Genomic DNA, 14,400 nt, shown 5'->3' with positions numbered 1-14,400 from the left:
GCCAAAAACAAGTTGTATTGGGAAAAGGAGAAAAAGAGAGGAGAGAAAGAAGGAAAGAAAAGAGAAAAAGAAAAAAGAAAAAAGGAAGAAAAAAAGAGAGGAAAAAGAGAAAGAAAAAAGGGTGGGGGAAGCAAACAGAAATCAAAAAGCAAAACAAAACAAAAACATGGGGGAGTATCTTCTGATTCTGTATACTCTGAGTCCCTTGACTTCCCCTGGAACTTGTCCGTCTCGCTGGTCTTCTGGGGGAGGGGCCTGTTTTGCTGATTTTTAGGTGTTAGCACTTGGGGGAGCTGCTCTGCCCCTGCCTGGTGCAGGGCTCAGTGGGGGTTGTTCACCCCGTGAGGCCACAGGAGGAACAACCACAGCGGCGGTGGCAGCTCTGGAGCCCTGAATTCAGCCCCCGCAGTAACGCCGGGGTTCCCCGCCTGCAGGGCCTGGAGGCTCCGGGGCGGGGCCGCTGATCTGCTCAGCTCGGGGCAGGAGCGTCCTCGCTGTCCTGGGCCCTCCTGGTCTCTGCCTGTCCCGGGGGGAGGCCGGATCCTGGGCTGTGTCCTGGCGCCCTGTGCTCCCGGGCCTGTGCTTTGGTTTCGCGCTCCCGCCCCGCAGCCCCCTCCGCGGAGCCGCCGCCCGAGCCCCTCCGAGCTGCTCCGGGTCCCGCTGTGTGCGCTGCAGCCCTTCGGGAGCTCGGCGCACTCTCCCCGGGGCACAGGTGCCTGTTAGTGTCCCCGGGAGCCCGAGGGCATCCCCGCCCTCCTGGGGTCCTCCTCTAACTCCCTGTGAGCGCCTTTCTCCGGGTGGTGATTTCCTGTCCTGGGGACACTCCCCCGGCCTCAGCCCGGCTCCTCGCGGGGCCCCTCCCGCTTGGGGGCCTTTTGTTTATTTCTGCCCTGCCTCCCCCGTCTTCCTACCTTGATAGAAGCGTGAACTCTTCTCACTGTAGCATTCCAGCTGTTCTCTCTTTAAATCTTAGGCCGAATTCATAGATTTTCAGGATGATTTGAAGGTTATCTAGGTAATTTGTTGGGGACAGGTGACTTGGGGACCCTACTCTTCTGCCATCTTGCCCCTCCCCTCTTCTATTTCTTGACTGGATTTTTTTTTGGGGGGGGGGGTGTTGAGTTTGATAAGTTCTTTATAGATTTTGGATACTAGCCCTTTATCTGATATGTCATTTGCAAATATCTTCTTCCATTTTGTTGGTTGCCTTTTAGTTTTGTTGTTTCCTTTGCTGTGCAGAAGCTAAAATTATCTTGATCAAGTCCCAACAGTTCATTTTTACTTTTGTTTCCCTTGACTTTAGAGACATGTCTAGTAAGAAGTGGTGGTGGCCAAAGTCAAAGAGGTTGCTGCCTGTGTTTTCCTCTAGGATTTTGATGGATTTCTGTCTCACATTTCGGTCTTTCATCCATTTTTAACTTATTTCTGTGTATGGTATAAGAAAGTGGTACAGTTTAATTCTTCTGCATGTGGCTGTCCAGTTTACCATTTGTTGAAGAGACTGTCTTTTTTCCGTTGGATATTATTTCTTGCTTTGTTGAAGATTAGTTGACCATAGAGTTGAGGGTTCATTTCTGGGTTCTCTATTTGTTTCACTGATCTATGTGTCTGTTTTTGTGCCAGTACAATACTGTCTTAATGATTACGGTTTTGTAATACATCTTGAAGTCCAGGATTGTGATGTCTCCAACTTTGGTTTTCTTTTTCAACATTACTTTGGCTATTTAGGATCTTTTCTGGTTCCCTACAAATTTTAGAATTGTTTGTTCTAGTTCTGTGAAAAATGTTGGTATTATTTTGATAGGGGTTACACTGAATGTGTAGATTGCTTCAGGTAGTACAGACATTTTAACAATATTTGTTCTTCCAATCCATGAGCATGAAATGTTTGTCTATTTCTTTGCATCTTCCTCAATTTCTTTCACAAGTGTTCTATAGTTTTCAGAGTACAGATCTTTTACCTCTTTGGTTAGATTTATTCCTAGATATCTTATGGTTTTTAGAGCAATTATAAAAGGGATCAATTCCTTGATTTCTCTTTCTGCTGCTTCATTATTGCTGTATAGAAATGCAACAGATGTCTATGCACTGATTTTATATCCTGCAACTTTGCTGAATTCCTGTATCAGTTCTAGCAATTTTTTGCTGGAGTGTTTCAGGTTTTTTACATAGAGTATCATGTCATCTGCGAAGAATAAAAGTTTGACTTATTTCTTGCCTATTTGGATGCCTTTTATTTCTTTTTGTTGTCTGATTGCTGATGCTACGACTTCTAGCACTATGTTGAACAACAGCCCAACCTTTCGCTCTTAATGTACACAGAGTAAAATATTAAATTAGGGTCAAATAAGTTCTAAGAATAAGCAATAATCATAGCTTGCTTTACTCAAAATATATAAAAATATATACTCTCAAAAACAAATTTTGATAATATACTTTAAAAAGCATTCACACAATTTACCACCAAATTAATATGATATTTTGAAATAATCTTCAAGGACAAAAATAACAATACATAAACACAGATATATATATATATATATATATATACACACACACACACACACACACACACACATACACACACATACATAGAGATTCTCAAGAGTCTCATTTCAAAGCTACAAAAATAAATTTTTGCATATTCAAAAGTTAGGGACAAAATACAATTTAAACTTTCCTTATACTATGATTTAGGATTATTTATATACTACTTATATTTATATATTATACATAAGCCATAGAAAGTTATCAATTATTTCTCAATGAACCAAACATTTTGTAAAATTCCTTTGAACAACAAGCTCCTTGAGGGCCAGAACCATGTTCTGTTTCATTTTGTGTTATCTCTCACGTGGCATAGTATCTGGTATATAGTATGTATATACTACATTTTCACTGAATGAATAAATAAACAAAAGTCTCCTTACTATAAAACCAAGTTCTGGGTCTCTAGAAGAGTCCCTAGAGCTTTTAAGGGAAATCAGGTATATACTTTTGAACTGTATTTTACAAGCAAGAATACAGTTTGTATTTTTTTGTGGACAATCTAAATCTGAATATGTGTTTATGCCCAGGTAAACTGCTACAGCTTTAGTTTACCAAAAAGAAAAAAAAAAAGAAAATTTGCATTAAGTTACTAATTATACTTTAACTCCTCTTCCACTCTAGTTGAATTTTAGCAATGTGTACTTTTTTTTTTCTTTCTTTTTTTTTTTAATGGGTACTTTTCTTTCACTCCACTCTGTGCTAGCCCAAAGGTTCTACCTAAACCACTAAACTATAATTTACTAATGGTAATATATTGTATCTTTCTGAGTTTCATTATATAAGCCTAATTTTAGGTATCTCAATAAATCACATAACTATAAACTGAAAGATTTATCTTTCCTGGTTCTGCAGATTTTTGGAGTTTAAAGGTATGGAAGGATTTAGGTATGGAAGGATTTTGACTACAGGCAAGCAGGACTAGTTCTCTTTCAGTTTCTTCCATTTGCCCAAATTCTTTACCTTAGCTGCCTAAGAGCAAGTAAGGACTTGTATCTTCTTTTCTTGTTTGTCCCACAGTTCTTAGCAGAGTGTTCTGCATGCAGTAAAAATGTAAATGCATATTGACTTTATGAAATATATATAATATAATCTACACAGAAATTATAAATATGGAAATTCAATGTCATTTCTATCTCCTTACACCCCAAAATCTCTACCTAATCAACTGTTAAATCTGATACTTCTTCTTTAAATACTTTTATACCCTTTGTAGCTGTTTAATCTCCAGCACCAAATCCCTTACTTAGGACTCAGTCATTCTACATTTTTTTTCTGGTCTCTTTGGCTCTAATTTATTAAGGACTGATTAAAAGGTTGAGATGACATAATAACTCACATAGTAATATCTATAGTAACAACTCTGTATTGAATGCTTACTGTATACACTCAATATGCTTTTTGTACATACCGTCATATGCACTTTGCAATTTAACTCATTTAATCCTCACAACAATCCTATAAATAGGAATTAGCATCACAACTAAGAGATGAGAAAGCTGAGAATCAAAGATACTTTTTAACTTGCCTAAAGTTATGTTCAGGTAAATAAGTGAACTTTTGAAACCAAGTGACTAACTCTGAAGCCTGTATTTTTATTATCCACACTACCGTGTCATTATCAAAATATGAAGAAAATGATTCTGCCTTTTAACACTGAAATCAAACATCAAAAATCCTGAATACAGGCTTAAAAGTTTTCCATTAATTTGTCATACTCTGACCTGTCTTAACTGTCACCATTGTTTTGCTTCTATATAGTTAGTTAAATTATATACACCTAATTTGTTCTAAACATTACACTGACAACCTCTCCACTCTAAAAATTCTAAAATAAGGTCTTAGAGAAAACTTAAGTGTATTGAAGAGGAGGAGGATGCTAGTTATAGTGATAAAAAACAGTCTAAACAAGCTTTTAAAGTTTTATGATTTTGTCCTGTTTTGTCTCAAATCTATACATGTGAGGCTGACTCCGCTAAATTCAAAGATGCCTATCATGCCAAATCATGTGACAATTTAGTAACTCAAAACACATTTATGATTTACTGGTATAATGTAAGTTGAAATAAGGAGGAAGTAAACCTTGTTAGAAACATAACCAGATATCCCCTATTCTGTAATAAAGGCCAATAAAAACACACACTTAAAAGCCTCAGACAAAAAGACCACCCAGAAAAAAGGGACTCTTAAGAAAGTGACCTCTCACTTAGCAGTCCAGCAGATCCTGATAACAGTTTACAAATGCCTGAAAAGTACCTGTAAAACTTTAGCATTTGGTTGAAGAGGTTTAATGATCAACTGCTTGCCTGCTGTGTAAAGAACCTTTTCTGAATCAGGGCCCCATGCTACTGAATATACTGGTGTTCCTGTAAAAAGGAAAAGAAAAAAAAACAATAGATTTTCATTATTATGCCTTATAATAAGAGATTTAAAAGGATCAAAAAAGCAATGTAGAGTGTCATTTTGTTTCCTTCTTATTCAATGGCCCTTTCAAATTGGACCATAGCCTGACACTGAAACACAGACTGAGTTAATATTGACCATTGAAAATCTACTGTAAACAACTGATAAACTATTTTTAACTAATTTTGATCTTGCTGAGAAAATATGATAGGTGTTTTTAGGAATTCAGTATAGTGTGCTATTGAAATATAAAACATAAAATAAATACATTTCATTATTTTAGGGTATAAAGAAGTATCAGAAAAGTCATGAGTTATCATTTCCCACCAACAGCCATCTATGCTTAAACGGACTCTATGCATAAGATGACTTAAATTTTCCATACAAAAATATATATGGTATATTCACCTTATTGATTAATTCCCATTACTGAGGTTACTACAAGAAATAGACCTATACTCATCTGCTGCTTTAAGCAGTTCTCTAATGGACACAAATACCCTACCCCAAAATGATCTATCCTTCCTACCTATGAATTTATAAATGGCAAATTAAATATTAGATTAGGGAAAGTTTTGCTATAGTGTGGCTTTGGCCTGAAAGCTAAGCTAAGAAGGTTTCAGACACCATATAACCAGGATGAAGGTGACTTACACTTTCAGGGGAAAAGTACATGTTTGATTCACGTGCCATTCTATAAATTACTTTAAATCTCCTAGGATAGGAATTTAGAGAAGGTATTTTTTAACTGCACGCCTTTCTATATTATCTAATATCTTCTAGAAGACTGTACTTTACTTGAGCCTTTTAAAAAAATGATTATTACAGCTACCTAAACCATTAAACAATCTGTACCCCACTGTCTGACCCAGTTATTATCCATTAGGAAGCTGAATCAAGGTCATACAATTAATCTATGAAATATTAATCCATTTATATTTCTAAAGCCAAGTTTTCAAAAATTGTCTTGAGCTCCTAAGTCAGACTACTGTAGCAGTCAACTTTCGTGAATGAATAAGACATTCTTAGTAAAATGAAATCTGAATCTGAGCATTTATGGGCAATCAATAGATTTAATTGTTAATTTAAGTGGGAAACCCAACCCATGCTAATCAACAGGGAGTAACCCTCAGTAAGATAGCTGGAAGCCTCAGTAAGATAAAGGCTTGTGTTCAAGTGGTACCCTACTTCTTTCATTCCATTTTCTTCCCAATCAGAATACAATTCAACTGTGAGCAAGTCTCAGTGGTTTAAGTGATTCAGAAAGTCTAGTTTAGACCTAGTCCAAAAAATCCTGAAGCATGCCTTTCATGATCTAGTTTAAATATTATATTGGGTCTAAATATGCTATACAGTCGATGACATCTAGGATTTTTCTGTATCAGAGGAACCCACAGATGCCCAACCTCACTCAGAAGGCACTTCTTTGGTACTTGGTAAGTACATTCTCTTGGAATATTCTCTGGAAGTAGCCAGAAGCTGACCTGGATTTCACAAGTAAATCGTCAACAGAATTCAACTCTAATAAACTCCTCAGAAAATGTAAATCAAAATTTCAGATATATCAAATGTGGCTCCTCTGGAGTACTGGAAGGGAATATGGGTGGAAAACTTATTTGATAGGGTAGAAAGCTTATATTATAGGTACCTTATTTCCATTACTTCAGTTGTAATTATTGTACAAAAAAAGTAAATTAATATATTTTAATTAAAGACTATCAAACCATCATGAATACTAAAATACTTTCTGGGGTTTACACTAACCTAAGACAAACAACTACCCCCAAGGAAATAATTCAGTAAATACAACTCCCATTGAGTTATACAGGATGTGACTCTAGCCCTTTAGTTGTGGTAAAAGGCACAGCTGGGGTATAGGATGAGGAGCTAGGGACTCTTTTGTCCTCTTTAACATAGAATTTGTGGCCTCATTAAGTCAGCTGTGTCACCATTTCCTTGCTTATAAATCTTATAAATCTTCAAAATACTTTTCTTCCCTGTTGGGACTTGGGAGTTTATTCATTTCCTGTTTATAAAATATTTTAAAACAATACCAATGTCAAAAAAAGTATAAGAACTTATAGTATAAAACAAAATAAGCTTATAGAGGAAAAGTTAAGCAATTCCTTAGCTATATAACATGTGGCTTTTAATCACATTGGTTCAATCAAAGAACAAATATAGGGTTATGAGAGATAAGATAATAGCTAAGTCTCATTAGTTTAATCTTCCTGTTAATATTCAAAATGGATATAAAACATCAAGAACTAGAAGTCTTCATTATATTCATCTCCTATATTTACAATAAAATGTTAAGTGTGAAACTACTGTATGTATGTTTTCTTTTCCAAAAGGAGATACATTATACAACTTCCAATTTTGATGAAGATCATTATTGAAAGTGAAAAGTTAGCTTCATAAAGAAAATAATCATTTCCTTTATGATGAAATCCATCCCACTTCCATTTCAAACAAATCTGTAATACTTTAAAAAAATTTTAAATATGCTTATTAAAGCACTGAATTACTCTCAATGCTACACTTCACCTTGCAAAGTCAATATGAAAATAACAACTATAGCCTTCAGATTAAATAAGTTTTCAATAAAAAGTTTAGCAAATAATGTAATGTTATTAATTCCAACATTAACCCCCCAAAATGGACAAAAAACAAAAGTAGTTTCATAATAATTAAATAATTTCTTGCTTTTTATATTGGGAATTTTTATTTATGTTCCATTTCAGTTAAGACACTCAAAAAGATCTTGTTTTTCTGACTTTGTACACTAAGATCATGTGACCTTTTTGACATTTTTTAAGAAACCACATGCACCTGGGGTTGTGTTAAATGTCAGACCCTTATCTCTCTGTAAAACAAATTATCTAAATTCTTTCAACCTGTTGAAGGCATTTTAAACCACAGAAGAGGAGACAAAAATGTATTTCGATTGTTTTAAGGAAGTACATGGCCAAATATACCATGTTTTTCACACTTATACTAAAAAGTAGCCCCTAAAAATGTTTTTGCATGTTTTTAAGAATGCTTTTGAAACAAACTCTTCACTATAACAATGAAGTATTAGCTATCTTTGCCTTGAATGCAATATAAGTCTACACTGGGTGAATATAAGGAAAGTAGTTAGAGCAAGCAGAGTCTGATACAATATAAGCACTATCTATTACCTACTACTACTGGAAATTACTTTGTAATGCAATGCAATAAGCAACCAGTTATTTATTGTGTTGTTCATCATGATAGTAGGAACTCTTTTTTTTTTTTTTTGGTTGCCAAATCATCAAGAATGAAATAACCAAGAATTATTTCATTCTACTTGTAGTGATATACTAACAGTAAGTAATCAAGTGAGATTTATTCCACAAAAAAAGCAACTTTTTCATTGTATACGTCACTGGGTCAGTACAGAGTAAAAACTTAAATGAATGCCTTTGTATTTTTAGTTTCTATCCTCAGCCATGTCTCCCTTGGGGATTTCAACTTCCCCTATAGCTTCACCCTTGACCTTTCTATAACTGACTCTGACAACAATATTTTAGCCTTTACCTCTAAGCCCTCATGCAGTATTTCCACTTGCCCCAAAGACTTCTTCAAACTCTACACATTCAAAACTATCATCACTCTACACATATCCCCTAGTTTATTCTTCTCTCTGAATTATTTATACCTCTTAGAGGATATCCATTCCTTTCAGCCTGTAAGAACTATTCACTTCTTTTCAACTGTAATCACTGCCTCTGTTCAAGCTTTAATGCATGCTAGTACAGAACATTCCAGTAACCTCCTTACTGGTCACCCCCATTTTTTTCATTTTTGTTATTATTTTTATTTTTTTTGTTTAGTTGACACACAATGTTACATTAGTTTCAGGTGTACAACATAGTGATTCAACTTCTCTATGTATTATGCTATGTTCACCACAAATGTAGCTGCCATCTGTCATCATACAATGCTATTACAATATCATTGACTATATTCCCTATTTTGTGCCTTGTTCCTGTGACTGACTCATTCCATAACTGGAAGCCTGTATCTTCCACTCCCCTTCTCCCATTTTACCATATCCCTACCCACTTCCCTCTACCATCAGTTTGTTATAAGGTCAGATTCTACTTTTTGTTTATTCGTTTGGTTTTTAGATTCCACATATGAATGAAATCATATGGTATTTGTCTCTCTCTGACTTACTTCACTTAGCATGATACCCTCTAGACCCATCCATGTTGTCTCAAGTGACATGATCTCATCCTTTTTATGGCTGCATGATATTCTATTGTACATATATATCACATTTTCTTTATCCATTCATCTATTGATGGACACTTAGGTTGCATCTATATCATGACTATTGTAAATAAGGCTGCAATAAACATAGGGGTGCATATGTCTTTCTGAATTAGAGTTTTCGTTTTGTTTGGGTAAATACCCAATAGTAGAATTACTGGATCATATGGCATTTCTGTTTTTAAGAACCTCTATACTGTTTTCCACAGTGGCTATACTAACTTACATTCCTACCAACAGCGCATGAGGATTCCTTGTTCTCCACATCCTCACCCACACTTGTTTCTTATCTTTTTTATTTTAGCCATTCTGACAGGTGTAAGGTGAAATCCCACCGTGATTTTGAATTGCATTTCCCTGATGGTGAGTGATGTTGAGATCTTTTGATGTGTCTGTTGCTGGCCACCCCATTTAATATCTATTTCCTCTAATTTATCCTACATATTACTGCTAAGTTTATGTTTCTAAGATATCTTTTTATCTCTTATTCTCCTGCTTATTTTTTTAAATTTGGTATGCTTATAGAATAAAATCAAAACCGATTCATTTAGCATCCAACATCATCAATGTCTTGGTGTCTCTGGTAATACTATCCCTCATACAGTCTACCCTCTAGCCCAAGGGTCTGCTCCCATTCACCTGACTTTCATGCCTTATGCTGTTCTGCCTCTATACCTCTGATCATCTAACTTCCTCCACAGCTCCACTCCATTGCCAACAATACCACTTCCTTCCATGATTTCTTTATCCTTCAAAACCAAATCAAAAGATATTCTAGGGGCACCTGGGTGGCTCAGTCAGTTGAGCGTCCGATTCTTGGTTTCAGCTCAGATCATGATCTTGGGATTGTGAGATCAAGCCCCACATTGGACTCTGTGCTGAACATGGAGTTTGTTTAAGATTCTCTCTCCTTTTCCCCTGTCTCCCTCTCAGAGAGAGGAGAAAAAAAAAAAAAAAGATATCCCGATATTTGCCAAGAAGCCTTTCTGATACTTTCTCTCCCCTCAAAGCAATAATCTCTGCTTTCCTGTCCTTTCACAGGACCTTAGAGTAACAAAAACATCCTGCCTATGTTACAGTTATTTATATTTCCAGTTTACCTCCTTTACTAAATTCATTATAGATAGGTTCCATTTTTCTCATTCCATTCTTCCTTTTGAATACAGTGAGGGGGAAATGTCCTCAAAGGTTTATAGTATAACTCTATTCCAATTTTAGCCTATAATTAACATACACAATATAACACAATTTAGCCCATAATTAAAATACACAATGCTACACAATTTTATATATATTACACACAATTACAATTACCTCTGGTGCATATGTTATTTTTATAAGGGAAAATAACTCCTCATAGGTACCAGTAAGAATTGTTTTTAAACTAAGTCAAATTTTTTAAAAAACACAACTTGAGATTAATGCTTTCTCTGTATTAGGGGAGAAGGTGATGACCATGACTTTTTCTATCTATATATCTGGCTCCAATCATTAAAAAATGAATTCGGAGAGTGCTTGGGTGGCTAAATCAGTTAAGTTTCCAACTCTTGGTTCAGGTCAGGTCATGATCTCTTGGGTCATGAGATAGAGCCCTATGATGGACTCCATGCTCAGTGGGGAGTCTGCCTGAAGATTCTCTCCCTCTGCCCCTCCTCCTACTCATATAAATGTGTTCTCTCTCTCTAAAGTAAATGAATAAATCTCTAAAAACAAACAAATAAACAAATAAATAAAATGCATATTTCTAAAAAAATGAATTCAGGAATTTTCTATTCATCAAAAAATATAATTAACACAAATGTAGTAAAAATTACAAGAATACTTTCAACATTGTTCACTGAATTCTAAGTTTTACAATAACTCAAGCTTATATCATTTTATTTTTTGCCAAAATTTAAAATTTTTCCCCTAAAAGGAGGCAGGAGTCCCCTAACCCACCTCCTTTGGCCTCCTTACTTGAGTCTTTAGCATCCAGCTCTCAGTAGTTCACAATCAGCCCTCAAAAGTTGTAATCTCTAATAAATCAAATAAACCTTATAAATAACCACAGATTTTTTTTCCTTCCATGTTAAGATCATTATAACTTAATTTTTCCAATGATTTTTCCCAGAGATAAAACAGGAAAAGTCCATGCCTTATTAGGGAAGTGTGAGTGGCACCCACAATCAAAAACCCCAAAATCAGATGCATAGTTCTATAGTAAGTCTGTAATTCTTTTTTTTAAGCTTTTATTTATTTATTCATGAGAGACACAGAGAGAGACAGAGAGGCAGAGACATAGGGAGAAGCAGGCTCCATGTAGGAAGCCCGATGTGGGACTCGATCCCAGGACTCTGGGATCACATCCTGAGCCAAAGGCAGATGCTCAACCTCTAAGCCACCCAGGCATCCTGTAAATCTGTAATTCTGAGTCTAAAAAAAGATATCTGATTATCTTGAAATACCAATAGGCTAACTAAAATAAGAAAATCTATATAATTTAATTTTTCTCATGAATCTCATAATTAATATAAGCCATGAATGAGGAGAATAAGTAAGATTCAAATAAGATAAAAATGATCAGCCCTGGGCAGACCGGTGGCTCAGTGGTTTAGCGCTGCCTTCAGCCGAGGGCCTGATCCTGGAGACCCGGGATTGAGTCCCATGTCGGGCTCCCTGCATGGAGCCTGTTTCTCCCTCTGCCTCTGTCTCTCTCTGTGTCTCTCATGAATAAACAAATAAAATCTTTAAAAAAAAAAAAAAAGATCAGCCCTTTCAAAGCCATTTGATGCTAAGAAAATTACAGCAATGTAGCATGCCAATGGAAAATATCATTACATGATATGATGAAGACATAATAAAATTACCTATATCATATGACCTAATCAGTATTTTAGCTTTTTAAGAGAACTTATTTACCCATCTATTTGGAAGGAAGAAAAAAGGGTATCATCCATCCCTCTCCAAAATAAACATCATATACAAAAACTAATTCAAAATGGATTGTAGGGGATCCCTGGGTGGCTCAGTGGTGTGGCGCCTGCCTTCAGCACAGGGCATGATCCTGGATTCCCAGGATCAAGTCCCACATCGGCTCCCTGCATGGAGCCTGCTTCTCCCTCTGCCTGTGTGTGTGTGTGTGTGTGTGTGTGTGTGTGTGTGTCTCTGTGTCTCTCATGAATAAATGAATAAAATCTTTGAAAAAAAAATGGATTGTAAACCTAAATGTGAACACTGAAACTATAAAACTGTTAAAAGAAAATAGAGGTCTAAATCTTCATGACCTTCAATTAGGCAATGGATTCTTAGATATGACACCAAAAGCAGAAGCAGAGAAAAAAAATGGATAAATTGAATTTCATCAACATTTTTGTGCTTCAAATATTAACCTCAGGAGATAACTACTACCAGGTATTATTTATGGTTACCTAGATAACCACTACCTAGTATTTATGGTTACCCTTTGCTAAAATTTAGCTAATGTGTAGCTAAAGAAATATAACTATTTCAACACTATCCTAAGAGTAAACATGACTTAAAAAATGAAATCTGGAAATTTTTGGAAGTCTGTTACTAGAGATGCTTCACAATATGACTTTATCATATAATTCTGAAGAATAATCTGCTACCTATCTATGAAGATCAACTGATACATGTTCAGGTCAAAATGAAAACTGCTTTACTATTCCCACAGAAAATCTAATTAGGAAAATAAATCTGCTACATACACAGGGGCACCTGAGTGGTTCAGTCAGTTAAGTGGCTGCCTTCAGCTCAGGTCATGATCCCAAGGTCTTGGGATGGAGCCCTGCATTGGGTACCCTACTAGATGGCCAGCCTGCTTTTCTCTCTCTCACCACTTGTAGTCTCTAGCATGCTCTCTCTCTCTCTCTCTCTCTCTCTCAAAATAAAATCTTTAATAAAATAAATCTGCTACACACACACACACACACACACAAACAAAAAACCCTTATGTAATCTGAATCCCAATAGGAATGACCACCAGATTGACTTTATGGACATTTCTTTCCAACTAACATGGAAAACTGAGACCCTGCTCTAAGTAGTTATACTCTACCAAGTTTTGGATCATCAGGGTATCTGCTCCCCTCCATTAGTATAGATATCGAATATATAATACAATGCAGAAAGGGTGATAATATTATGAGGTTATTAGGACTTTTTAAATTAGGAGTTACTTTCAATATTTCTATTACTATTATTTACTTAACTATACATTCCATCCTATTCCAGAGATGCTATATGTTCATAATACATGCATGTATATGCTCATAAGGATTCAGAATAATTTTGAAAAGAATCCTCAGCCTTTAACTGCATTTATATACTCACTAAAATAGAATAAGCCCTTGAGTGTTTCTTATATTTCTTGACTCAAATAATACAGTTACCATGGAATATCAGGCAACATGGAAAATAAAAGGAAAAAGAATAAACAGAAACGAGAGATTTCAAGATGCCTAGGGTGGCTTAGTTGGTTAAGCATCCAACTCTTGATTTCAACTCAGGTCATGATCTCCAAGACATGAGATCAAGCCCTGAGTCAGGCTTCCTGCTCAGTGGGGAGTCTGCTGGGATTCTCTCCTTCTCCCTCTGCCCCTCCCCTCTGTTCATGTGCATGCATGCATGGTTTCTCTCAAATAAGTAAATAAATAAAATCTTAAAAAAAAAAAAAAGGAGAGAGAGATTTCAAGTTTTGAATCTTACCTAAATCAGTCTTAGGAACTATAATAGTTTTTAAAGGGAACTATTAAGATATCTTATTTGATTATTACACATACCTTGCTGAGCTAAAGTTGATCTTAGCATCCCAGTCTTTGACCAGATTTTTATTTGTCCATCTTCTCCAACTATAAGGAGAAAAATAATTGATATTTTTATCTATAGGAAATAAATTTAAACATGAAATTCACATATAAAAATCAGTATATCTATATTAATAAATATTTAAAATTCAGACACAATTTACTCATTAGGTGACAGTGCTTCATAACTGTAGAATTTAATTGAAATTGCTTTGAAATAATTTTACCAGAGAAGCCTAACTCCCATGCCAAAAATTTTTATCTTTTTCCTTTAATCTTAGATTTATGAGTATATTATTCAAATAATGCTATCATTTTCACTGAAATCTTCATCCTAGAATTCTAA

General features: G+C 35.5%; 1 protein-coding gene across 4 annotated transcripts in view; it reads right to left on the bottom strand.

Annotated features, from left to right (window-relative positions):
- The window catches only part of IFT80 (intraflagellar transport 80), a 127,748-nt gene that overhangs the window by 85,452 nt on the left and 27,896 nt on the right, over positions 1 to 14,400 (bottom strand). For all 4 annotated transcript variants that reach the window (XM_041731667.1, XM_041731666.1, XM_041731668.1 and 1 more), the window contains 2 exons: positions 14,031 to 14,099; positions 4,804 to 4,913 (listed from right to left, as the gene is read on the bottom strand). In XM_041731667.1, the coding sequence (XP_041587601.1) occupies positions 4,804 to 4,913; positions 14,031 to 14,099 (179 nt within the window). The remainder of the gene's footprint in view (positions 1 to 4,803; positions 4,914 to 14,030; positions 14,100 to 14,400) is intronic.

The sequence above is a fragment of the Vulpes lagopus genome, chromosome 17 (assembly GCF_018345385.1).
Source record: "Vulpes lagopus strain Blue_001 chromosome 17, ASM1834538v1, whole genome shotgun sequence".
In the NCBI taxonomy this organism is placed as follows: domain Eukaryota; kingdom Metazoa; phylum Chordata; class Mammalia; order Carnivora; family Canidae; genus Vulpes; species Vulpes lagopus.
The sequence above is the reverse complement of the archived record's forward strand: the minus strand, read 5'-3'. Positions and strand labels throughout refer to the sequence as shown.